The sequence below is a fragment of the Microtus ochrogaster genome, linkage group LG9, assembly GCF_000317375.1.
Source record: "Microtus ochrogaster isolate Prairie Vole_2 linkage group LG9, MicOch1.0, whole genome shotgun sequence".
Lineage (NCBI taxonomy): Eukaryota > Metazoa > Chordata > Mammalia > Rodentia > Cricetidae > Microtus > Microtus ochrogaster.
Window position 1 is genome coordinate 38,491,277 of NC_022034.1, and position 12,616 is coordinate 38,503,892.

The following is a 12,616-nucleotide window of genomic DNA, read 5'->3' on the forward strand; positions in this document are numbered from 1 at the left end:
CTCCAATCAGAATCATGTTAACTCTGGTTTTAAATGCTGCAGGGCCCTCCACCACTCTCCTGAGCCAATCCCTTCTTATCCAGTCAAAATTTCTGTAACTCGTTTGGTCTCTAGTCCCTACCCACCTCCTGCCTTTCCTCATCCTTATTCAAGATCTTCAGACATACTTTATGTTGTCATTTTATGAAAGCAATGTGTGCCTATTGTAAAACAAAACAAAACAAAACAAACAAACAAAAAACCTTGAAAAGTAGAGTACAGAAAGTTTTTTTAAAAACCTAATAGTACTTGTTACCTTCATACATTTGTTTGGACTTTATTTTCTGTTTTGTTTGGGTGCTTTGCAACTGTTGAGGGTGTGGGTCCTCCTTTTCATTCAGCAAAAGTATTATGTTCTGTGTAGTTTGTATATGGTTTTTCCTACCTGGCATAATGTAAGAATTGTTTTAAGTCTTTAAGACCCTCAGTTTTAATGGTTGCCTTTGTTTGTTTATTTGTTTTAGATAGGTCTAGGCAGGCCTGGAGCTCACTCTGATCAGCCTGGCCTCAAACTCAAGATCTTCTGCTTCAGGCTTTCAAGTGCTGTAATTACAGATCCAATCCATGAGTCACCATCCTCCATCTAGTTCCTAGCATATTTACATCTGTTATAATTATTTAAGTTTCCCACTTGAATCATTATGTTGTTTTGATCATTTCACAAGAATCACACAAGAATGAGAAAATATACCTTAACTAGTTAGATAATTTCCTGGATGTGAAATTATGAGCTATAAGAACAATAGATTTCTAAGGCTCCTGAGTTTCATGTGTCACCAATTTAACTCACCAGCAGTGTGAGGGATTTCCCAGAGAGTGTCTCCCAGGAAAAAGGATTGTGAATATTATTCCTTTTTCTTTTTCCTAAACGTGCTTACTAAATTATAAAGTGAGTGATATCCTATAATTTAATTTTCATTGAATTGACTATTGCTGAGCCAAAAATGAACATACTTAGGCACAAGTTAGCTACTTGTGAGTCTCTTACCTTTTCTCATTTTTATATCCTGTTTCCCTAGAGCAGTGGTTCTCAACCTTCCTAATGCTGCAATCCTTTAATACAGTTCCTCATTTGTGGTGACCCCTACCATAAAATTACTTTGTTGATACCTCTTAATTATAATTCTGGTGCTGTTATGAGTTGTAAATATCTGATATGCAACCCCTGAAGGTTGAGAAGCACTGCTCTAGCGGGACCTTAACAGTTCTCTCTACCACTGAGTTCTTGTGATGAAAGAGAGTTTTTTTTCCTCTGTTTCACAGATATTCCTTCATGTTCCATTTGTCTTTTAATTTTGTTTGTGGCTTTTATGTTTTCCTAGGTTTCCTTTTAATATAGAGGTAGTCCTGTAGTTGATTTTGTAAGTATATATGAAGTATATATGATAGGTAGTACTTTTAGTAATAATTTTTCTCATCACTATTGAGTGATTTCTGAGATTTCCTTCATCATAGTAATAGGTCTTCGGTATGTATTTGGATGTATTGTCTGTCTTACTTAACATTTCAAATACACAACACATCCATACACTCACAGGCTTAAAGCTCTCAGTACCATGTCCCCATCCTTCCACCCCCATGGCCTATAGTAATTGTTAACCATGTTGCCCATCACTGGAATAACCACTTGGGGATACCAGGTACTATCTCTCTCTCTCTCTCTCTGTGTGTGTGTGTGTGTGTGTGTGTGTGTGTGTGTGTGTGTGTGTGTGTGTGTGTTTGGGGGGGCAGGTGACGATGGAGGATATAGGCTCACAAGTATGCACTTGTGTGCATGTCTTTGTGCATGTTTGAGGAGGTCAGAGGGGGCTACCGTGTACCATGTTCTATCACTCTCTACTGTATTCCTTGGCGACAGGGTCTCTCACTGAACGTTAAGCTGACTGAACACTGCAGCCCTCCTGTTTCCACCCTCCAGAGTGCTGCAGTAGCAGGCCTTCTTTCCAAGTGTTGGGATCCGGATTCATGTGTCGGTGTTTGCACAGGAAGCACATTATACACAAAGCCACATCTGCAGCCTTCTAGATTCTTAACAGGTTGACTCCTAGACCTTTACCTCTGGATCCTTTGTTTTAGTAAGCCTATAGGAAGAATGTGAGCACCAAAATAAATCAGCAAAACAGCTAGGTTTTAGAACTACTCTCTTATATGGCAAGATCCCTTCAAGACATTACAGTTCTTCACTTTTCCTGATCTTACCCCCCTCTCTCATCTCTTCTTCAGCTGGTGTTTGTTCTTCAGCCATCATGAACTTAGAGCCCATGTCTGTGCTCTTGCTGCACCCTGCACCTGGGATATCTCTCCACACCCCACCCTTCTCACAGATGGACCCACCCTCTCCCTTGTGAATAAGCCTTCTCAGGACAAACCAGGTGTCCCCAACCTCCTTTGAGCCTCAAGAGCTTTCAGCTTCTTTATTGCATGTGCTGGCATTTGTTTGTTTACAGTTTCATCTTCTATCACTCATCCGTAGACACTATGGGCTGCTTTGTTTCCCTGTGCCTGGCAAAGCACCTGGCACTTCCCAGAACAAGGAAGCACCCAATAAATGCTGGCACTCCTGCCGCATCCAGGAAGCGCTCAATTAATGCGATCTATCATGAAATGCCAGGCACCGAAAAAGTTGCTTCTCCTGGGCACAGAATCCAAGTGCTTCTGCCCTAGGCTGTTATGTGTCTGCATGGAGCGTTGGTCCTGGCTGATAGGTCATGTCCACTCATCTGCCAGAGTGCAATTTCTAGCCTACCTCAGAACCCTGGGACTGAAAGTCCCCAACAGTATGGAGGAGTTAGCAGAAAGGAGATCTGTTGCAGATCCGCATTTCTTTCCCAGCCTGCCCTCTGACCGAGGAACAAAGGAGGACCCCGTAGGTTTATCAGTCACTAAGACACAGTCTACAGTGTAAAAGGATAAACTGTGCATTGCTACCTGTTTTGCAAACTGCACATAAGATGGCATCGTTCACAGCCTCCTGTAAATCAGAGTGTTTTCCCACTCTTTCATTTTGCCCATGCCAACAAACTCTAAAAGCTAAAAGTAACGTAAAAAAAACAAAGCAAAACAAACAAACAAACAAAAAAACCCCTATGCCTCGGAGTGAGCCTGTCTACCTCGGTTAAAGCCTCCTTTTGTTTTTAAGATTCAAACTGATACTGGGAACCTACACTACGTTTAAAATGGAGGTTTAGCCTTAAGGAAGGAGCTGAAAGAAAACCCTGAAGAGACAGGGTGAGCACAGTTTCGTTACCTCCCCTGAGGGCATAAGGATGAAGAGTTTGTTTAGGAAGAGAGGAAGGAAAAAAAAGCCCTGGAACAATGGGGTTTTATTGTACTGTTGGGACAAGGGTTTCAAAGGTGAAAGTGTCATTTTACATACTCCCGCTCTGCCTGACAGGAAGTGTGCCTGCTCTAAATCCTAATTTGGGTGTGTTCCTGTAGAAACATCGAACCCCCTCCTGAGGGAAACAGAAACTCAGCCGTGCAGGAAGCTAGCTAGATACAGAAAACAGTGTAGCTCAGCCCGGCAGCCAGTGGCTGGTGTGCGGGCAGCCAGGAAAGACCTGTTCCTCTCTCTAGTGGCTTCAGTCTTCTCTCCCAGCACAATGCGAGGCAGAAGACTGCCCCTGGACATACAGATTTTCTATTGTGCCAGACCTGACCAAGAGCCTTTTGTGAAGGTAGGTGGGACTGTGTCCCCCGTCGGGCGGCTAGGTGCTCTGTCACAGCAGTGTGTCTCGAAATCCTTCTGGTTAGAAAGTATTGCGCGAGCGTCTCACCCGGAGCACGTTGTTTGATTTGCTGTGGAGGTTTTTGTCCCCTCTTTCTGAAATCCAAAATCCGTCCTTGACTCTCTTCATTCTACAGCCTTGTTGTGTGCTGTTAACAATTTGGAGAGTTTGGAAATAGAAACAAAACAAAGTGCTTTGTCTAATACGTTTAAAATGTCAGATATGTGATTCTTTGAAAGTGTTTTTATATCCTCTCCATCAGAAGATAAATTTGGCTAAAAGATGAATAATTTGTACATGCCATTCTTCATTTTGAAAGCCAAACAATGCATTACTTGACATCACTGACTAGAATGTAAATTAAATGTCTTTTCTCTGTAATAACAGCTGTCACTACTAGTTAGTGTACCTGGGCATTTTAGAGAACTAGTTAGTTACCTCTTAAATGTTTCAGAATCACACAGTGATGTACTGAGACACTAAGAGGGACCAGGTGTTTTTAAGGTAAGGACTTTGGTGGTTCATAAGCCTGACTGTATTTAAATAAGAGATGTGTGTGATACAGCGTCTTTCAATTTAGAAGGGAAATGTTGGATCATTGTGAATTGTGTAGAATAAATTGTAAGGTAGTTGTAATTAGAGTAAAGCCTCCCCTGCCCCTGCTCCCTGTCTTCCGTTTGCTTCTGGTGGCTGCCGTCATTCATTATTTCTATTAGACTTGGTTGCTATGTACACAACCAGGAAGCCTGATTAAAAACTTATCTTTATTGCTCCAAACTCCCTATTTATAGACTTGGTGAGGGATCTCTGATTATTTCCTTTGCAATTGAAATGTGAACACGCAGAATAAAAGAGCCTGACCTAAGTAAGTGTTTTCAAGGCTGTAAATTGTGTGTGGAGTTACGAGTTTCTGAGCAGACAACAGCATGAGAAAAAGTGAAAGGCTGGTGACTTTAAGTCATGCATACTAAATGCTCAGCTGTCGTGGTTTAAATTCTGCATTTGTTCTGCATTTGAAAATTAGTCATTTCCCCAAAGCCCTCTTCTGTTTTTCTCCTGCTCCCCAAAACTCCACCTTTACAGTCAGCTGTGTGCTGGGCTACTTTAGGGGAAAGCCATCTCGTCTAAGTCAACTGTGTGCCTGGCTAGTTTAGAGGAATGCATATCTCGTTTTTACAGTCAGCTGTGTGCCGGGCTAGTATGGGAGAAAACACATCTCATCTTCTCCATTGGGTTCTTTTTGTCCTCACCTTAGATCATCACTGTTGAAGAGGCAAAACGGAGGAAGAGCACTTGCAGCTACTACGAGGAGGAGGAGGAAGAAGAAGAGGGACTGCCTATCCTGCAGCCCCATAGTGCGCTCCTGGAGAACATGCACATCGAGCAGGTGGGTTTTCCACAGTCTGAGCCCTGATGTCTTCCTAGTCTCAAAAAGTGTCCCTTGCCCATGGTCAGCCAGGTGAGCAAGTGGAGGGACAGAGCATAGGTAACAACCCATTTCCACTTGGGAAAAGTCCCAGTGGCCTCCCCCGTGACCTTCCTGAGAATGTGAGGAGCTCACATGACCTCGACATCCTCCTTCCAAACCTGAAAAGATGGCCATTTCTGTTCCCCCTGCCCCGCATGCTTTTAACCCAGCACTCAGGAGGCAGAGGCTCAATGATAGGCACCAAAGATAAAGAGAAACCATGTCTTGAAAGAAAGAAAGGAATGAAGGAAGAAAGGAAGGAAAGAGAAGGAGAAGGCCATTTCTTAACATAAAAAAAGGAAGAGATCTCCCATATAGTCTTAATGCACCTAAAAAGGATCCAACTTTATCCTAGCTACTATATGTGGCCTTAATTTATTGGGATTAACAAAAAAAAAAATAAAACACATGAATGTACTTGCTTTGTGATGGACAGAACACCTGCCTCCGGGAAAGATCTTCCTTTCTTTAGAATTACCTGTGTGTTTAAAATGTCTGCTGCTTGAATTTTGTGAAATATTATGTGCTACTAAGCTGAATATGAGGATCTCTGACTTTTTTCACCAGTTAGCTAGGAATTTGAATGTTTGAAAGCTTAAAGACTCAAACCAGGGGAACCCAAAGACTTGGTCAGGCAGCTCTAGAGGTGGGCTTCATGCTGCCACTGGAGCTGACTTCCAATGCTCGAATACATTGTGTTTCATAACTGTTTTGTTAATGTTTCTTGGAGAGATACCTTTTACTAATATTTATGGCAGCAAAGTTTAAGCTAAAGATAAACATGAAAGATACCGAAGCAAGGTGGACAAAGTCCCTCTGAACTCTCATGGAAAACACGTGCTTTTCCTTAATCTATGGGACGCTGTAGCAACTTTAAACCTATGCAAACTTAGGACACCTGAAAAAATAGAAAATGATAAAGGCCAGGTTGAATTACAGAGGAAAGTATATGTCTAGTGAATACTCTTCTGGCCAGCTTGATCGGTGGGAATCTTCAAATGTGTAGTCATGTACTAATAGGGACACTTTGCTCTGTGATCCACTACATAATCATCAGGTGACATCGTAGCTTGGCTGGTTTGTGTATGAAATTTCTGTGACATTCAAATGACCACAGATTTGCCTAAGAAGATGTTTCTCCACGTATATATCTTATCAGTGAGAAACTCAGGCCTGCTTGATGACATTGGAAGCCCACAATCAGGCTCTGAGAGAGTGCAGCATCTCCTGGGCAGCGTCCTGGCCAAGGGAAACACTGTCCAGATTTCCCTTCTCTTTCTTAGCCAGTGGTAGCAAATGTTTGCCAGGGCAAAAATAGGTCAAGATGTAAATACATGATTCTTTAGTTGGAGCCACAGGCCCTTATTTAATGCACTGGTTTGTGGCTGATTAGTGGTTGTCTCTTTGTATTTCCTTCCTTGGATTGGCAGCTGGCCCGACGCCTTCCAGCCAGGGTACAAGGCTATCCATGGAGACTGGCCTACAGCACATTAGAGCATGGAACAAGCTTGAAAACTCTCTACAGGAAATCAGCATCCCTAGACAGCCCTGTTCTACTGGTCATCAAGGACATGGATAACCAGGTGATGCTTGTTCCTCTCACACAGAACATGGGTGTTGTTTGGAAATGGGGTTGCATGTAGCTCCGATTGTATAACCTGCAGTGCTTTTGAACTTGTGATTCTCCTCCCTCCACCTCCTGAGTGCTAAGATTTTTAGTGTGTGCTACCACCACTGGCTATATGGTGCTAGGGATCAATTCCTAGGCCACATTTGTGCCAGACAGACTCTGCTAACTGAACTATATCCCAACTTGGAAAGGTGTTTCAGTGATAAATTTTAAGAATATCCAGAAGGCTGGGTGGTCGTGCATCCCTTTAATCCTTGAACTCGGGAAGCAGAGGCAGGAGGATCTTTGTTGGTTTGAAACTAGCCTCGTGTACAGAATCTTTTAGGACAACCATAGAGAAACCCTGTCTCAGGAAAAATAAAATGAAAAGAAACAGTAGAGAAACTAGTATAGCAGCTCCCATGCTCAGGCTAAATGGGTTTTGCCATTCTTGCTTTATGTCCGTCTCTTCTTTGTTGATGTAGTTTGAAATTCAAATATAAAGAAAATTATATTCTAAGGAATCTTCTCCCTGCACTGTCCATGGAGCAGAAAACAGAAACTTACAGCAGTTTAAAGATGGAAGTTAGGGACAGTCGAGTATATAGTTGCAAAGACAATCCCAGTGACATACCGGAGATTTTCCCATGGGTCTTAAGTAGTGCCCATTGATGCTGCCTCCTGAATGGGGGATAGCCATTCATCTGTGTAATAGTTCTGGGGTCCAGTGATTCAGCAGCCGTGGGAAATCCTTTCCTGATAGTACTCTCACCTGTGTGGCGGGTACCCTTTGATAAGCTGTTCGAGCTAGGTAGTGTCCCATCCGTTCTACATCATTGCCTATTTCTTCTAATCAGCTTACATTGCCCATGGAATATTGCAGACTGCTTTCATTTACTGCTCAGTCAGGCTGTTATTATTGCAAAGTCATGAACTAATTAATCCTTCTAGTCAGGTTATGGCTAATCAGCACCTGTTATATACAGGGTAACTCAAGTTGGATATTCTTCATTCCAGCTTCTTAGGATAAAATTGTTTGGAAATATGCATTTGGGGGAGTCATAGAATATTTGTATATGTATAAGGAGATGGGATCACGATTGCTTCATAATAACACACAGACACACAGAGAGAGTTTTCATAATTTTGTTCATGAAACAGATTCTCAGTACAGATTTTTCTATTTATGGTATCATGTTGGCACTCAGAAAATTTGGGGTTTGGGAAGTTCTCAGATTGGTGTTGCTCAACCTGTATTGTTCATGAAGGATCTTACCTGCAAAGCACATCTCTATCCTGTCAACTTTCCTCCCTGAATGAGATGCTTTTAAGAGAAATATATATAACCATGTGACCCACTTCTAATCCTAGAATTTGGGAGGCAGAGGCAAGTAAATCACTGTGAGTTCAAGTCAAGGCCAGCCTGGTTTGCAAAGTGAATTTCAGGACAACACAGAGAGATACTGCCCCCCCCCCAAAAATAGGTTATGGTCTGGTGAGGTTACTTTATGGCTTTATCGCAATAATAAGAATTATGGGAAGGAGAGGAACTGTTACTATATTTAATTTTACTATTATTAGATCATGGTTGGTAACATCTTATTGAATAATGGGTAAAAGTACTATGAAAATTGAAATAATACCACAAAGTGTTTACAGTGAAAGTCACATAGAAAGTTATGAAATGGTCGAACAATTAGGTGCGATGTCTCAGATAAAGTATGACTAGACACACAAATCGGCTACAAAAATATGCATTTGCTTCCTGTCTTTTAGCAGTAATTTTAAACTTGAAGAATAAGAGGGTCACATTGAGAAGGTATCAGTGAGGCACAGTTTCACCAAGCTCTCCGCCAGCAGCGATCTACCAGAGGCCCGAGGCTGAAGCTTACTTTGTCAGGGAGTAGAGTAGTGGTTCCCAACCTTCCTAATGCTGCGATCCTTTAATAAAGTTCCTCATGTTGTGGTGACCCCAACAGTAAAATTATTTTATTGCTATCTTGTAATTGTGATTTTAGTACTGTTGTAAATCATTAGTATCTGATATGTAACCCCTGTAGGGGTCATGACCCACAAGCTCAGTATCACTGGAGTAGCGTCATGCATATCTTGGGTTCTGGAGATGCTTGAGCACTTGAGGATACTTGGACATTAGCTCCACCTATTTCAGCTCCTCCACCCTGGGAAATAAGATGGCTGTGCTGTTTGTAGAAATATGACAGAGATATTAGAAGCCAATATTACACATACAGAATGAGAGAGAGGAGCTGGACAGAATCTTTGAAAGAACCCTAACTGATGGGAGTCATAAAAACAACAACCCTTTAAAGTCTCTGGAAATTCTCCTAAAGGCATGCAGCAAATGAAGAAATGTTTATTCAAGAAAATCTAATAAATCTCAGTAATAACAATGAAATTCTTTGGCACTTGAGACACAACCCACTTCCCATCCTTCCAGCAACCCCAACTCAAGCCTGTGTAGCACAGGAGTTGGGGTTCCCTCTTCTCTTAGCTGCCAATCGTCTGTCCCTTCCTGGGGCAGGTGCCCAGCACTTCATCCACCCCTCCCAAGCTGTGTTCCAGAGATGAAAATGCAGATAAGTATAGCGTAGAGGTAGAAGGCCTTTTCCTCCACCCAGCCTTTCCTCAGGGTAGGTGCTTTGTCAGAGAGATGGCAGGTTGTGAATACCGGATGCTCCATTGTTCTTGGCTCAACACTTAATGCACATTGTCTGAGACAAGCCAAGGCCAGACCTGCACTTGGCTAATAGAGCAAGATTGTTTTTCTGGGAAAGCAGGCAGATGTATAGCCGAAGCTCCAGTTCAGTGGCTTAGGGACTTGTTCCAGGAGGAAAGGGCGGCCGTAGGACACAGAGCCCTTACACCCGCACCACAGAGCTGGCTTGCATCTTTAGAGGAGTAAGGAAGTTCAAGGTCAAGGGTATTCCCAGCAGTGGTTACATTTGGCTCTGAACAGTTGAGAGTGTTCTCCACAAGACAATAAGCTGCAGCGTTGTGTCTCTAGCTTACCAGAAAGAATCTGGAAAAGAGCTAAGCCGAATTTTTTTAGAGTTGGTGATCACTTCACAGACTCACTGAGGGCACCGTCAGTCGAACCAAACTACCCGGGAAATATGATACATGGAATTGTTAGAAGAGCAGATCTTCAGCAATAGAGTGTGGCTTATGCTAACAGCATTAGCAAGGCAAAAAATAAAAGTCATATCTATATTGCAGTATTTCACCGTCCCACTATTTATGATACTGTTGATACCCGTATTGTATCCATGTAGATTACAAACCCAAAGCAAACTGTCAAGATAACTACTTTATATTTTATATCTGCTAATGGAGTTGAGAGGCGGACCTGTATTACAGGTTTGCTATCGCAGCTACTCTTAGGACAGATAAAAATCCTATCTCAAAATAAAAAGGAAATATAAAGGTGGTTCAGGTGGTGGGGCCAGGACTGCAATTGCGTGGCAGAGTCCTTCCCTAGCATTTGTGAGACCCTAAGTTCAGTCCTTAGCACCACAAGAAAAAAAAAAAGCTAAGAGAAAAGAGCAATGAGACATCTTTATTATCTTTATTATATTAACCTTCACCCTATCATTTCCAATTCTTTAGTTGTATAGATTCTTTTTTCTGTTATTGCTAAATGTATTGCATTTTTATTATGTACAAATATAATTATATACAAATTCTTATGTTCTTTTTCTACTAAATAAAGTAATAGAATGAATAGCATAGATATTTGTTTAAATAGTTTCTGAGAAAAAAACCCAATGCATAGCTCTGGAATTACTTGGCCCCTGGTTATTAAGTAGATTTCCATCATCACTGAAAAAATTTTTGCTGAGAAATATCATTTAGAATTTTATAGAGGGCCGAAGAGTATGGGCAGCATCTGCTATTGATGCCCTGAGAGGAGCCCACTTCCTACCTGTTACCTTCTTGTCATATTTCAGGATTGTGCTTGAAAAAAATGGGCCCTTCTCTGCTGCGTTCCAACTCCTTTAGTAAAAAAATAGAAAATATTTATGTTTTATTACAAAATATATTTTAATTTTTTCTTTCTTTTGTAGCAGTTGAGAAAATTCGGGAATAGGAAGTATGACAATCTTTGTTTAGAATTAGAAATTGCTAATGTTTAGCATTTTAAATAGAACTAGCAAAGAAGAGGGCACAAAGTGATTTTGACCCAATTAAAGTATTGTTTTTGAAGAAAATGTGAGTTTGTTTTTAAATCTCTATTAAAGCAATATTTTTTTTTTTTTTCGAGACAGGGTTTCTCTGTAGCTTTGGAGCCTGTCCTGGAACTAGCTCTGTAGACCAGGCTGGTCTCGAACTCACAGAGATCCGCCTGCCTCTGCCTCCCGAGTGCTGGGATTAAAGGCGTGCGCCACCATCGCCCGGCTAAAGCAATATTTTTTTAAGTAGGCTCTGGAGCGGAAGATAAATGAATTATTGAGTCACACACACATATATACACACACACACACACACACACACACGTATATATATACCTCTCCTAACTCTCAACCATATACACTGGCTAGGATGGAAACATGACCAGAAAGCTGAGGGAGGGCCTGACCATATTCTATAACATGACTCTTGTACTTCAAATAAGAAATAGAATTATTGATGCAAACATATCAAATTTAAAGTCAAGATTTGTTTTCGTTTTGTTTTTTATTAGAAGTCACTTCAGACTAAGCATATTAATCTGTCATATTTAAGCACATTTATCACTCATCATTGCAAACTGAATGGAAGGAAAGTTAATTTTCTTTGGGGAAATGTCCAGTTTTGATCTCACACATAAAACACATAAGAAAGCCAGACATGATGAATCATGCCTATAAATCCAAGATGCTAAAACAAGAAAATGGTAGTGGCCAACCGAGCTACCGCAGTGAGTTCCAATTAAGTTACTATCCTATTAAGACCTTGTCTCAAGAAACAAAAGCAATACAAAGCTAAGTCATTCTAGAGATGTGACTGTGTCCTGTCAAGCACTCATTTCCACGTAAAACACACATCTTTTGGTTGTTCTTCATATTTGGCTTCTGTGGCCTTTTAACCACTGAATTGTTGGCCTTTAACGAATAACTTTTCTGAGCTTGGATGGATTTTCCATGTACCAGGAAGCCTGACCACATGGGTTCCAGTTAGAGCTGGGGATATTGTGCTAATTGCTTTGTTTGATGCTTTTCCCTCCCCACTTAAGAGTTCTAATTTAGTAATAACCTTTGCTGAACGTGTTATAAGATCTCAGAACAATAGTGTGTTTAAAAAATATTTCAGAAAGTCTTTCTATGGGAATTTAGTTTTGGAAATAACTAACTCTTCTGTTTCCTTTCAATAGATATTTGGGGCATATGCAACTCATCCCTTCAAGTTCAGTGACCACTATTACGGCACAGGCGAGACATTTCTCTACACCTTCAGTCCTAATTTCAAGGTAGCTGGATGGGTGGCATCCATGAATGGCCCGTGTTTGTTGTCAGCAGTCAGGGCAGATGGAGTGCCCAGACACTGGGATATCGCGGGTGGGGTGCCCAGACACTGGGATAGCGCTGGTGGCGTGCCCAGACACTGGGATAGAGCGGGTGGGGTGCCCAGACACTGGGATAGCCCGGGTGGGGTGCCCAGACACTAGGATAACACTGGTGGCGTGCCCAGACACTGGGATAGCGCGGGTGGGGTGCCCAGACACTGGAATAGCGCGGGTGGGGTGCCCAGACACTGGGATAGCGCGGGTGGGGT

General features: G+C 41.8%; 1 protein-coding gene across 1 annotated transcript in view; it reads left to right on the forward strand.

Moving 5' to 3' along the window:
- Ncoa7 (nuclear receptor coactivator 7) overlaps window positions 1-12,616 on the forward strand; it is a 148,225-nt gene that overhangs the window by 132,644 nt on the left and 2,965 nt on the right. Inside the window, exons 12-14 of the mRNA XM_013352416.2 lie at window positions 5,023-5,154; window positions 6,666-6,818; window positions 12,216-12,311. Coding sequence (XP_013207870.1) covers window positions 5,023-5,154; window positions 6,666-6,818; window positions 12,216-12,311 — 381 coding nt within the window. The remainder of the gene's footprint in view (window positions 1-5,022; window positions 5,155-6,665; window positions 6,819-12,215; window positions 12,312-12,616) is intronic.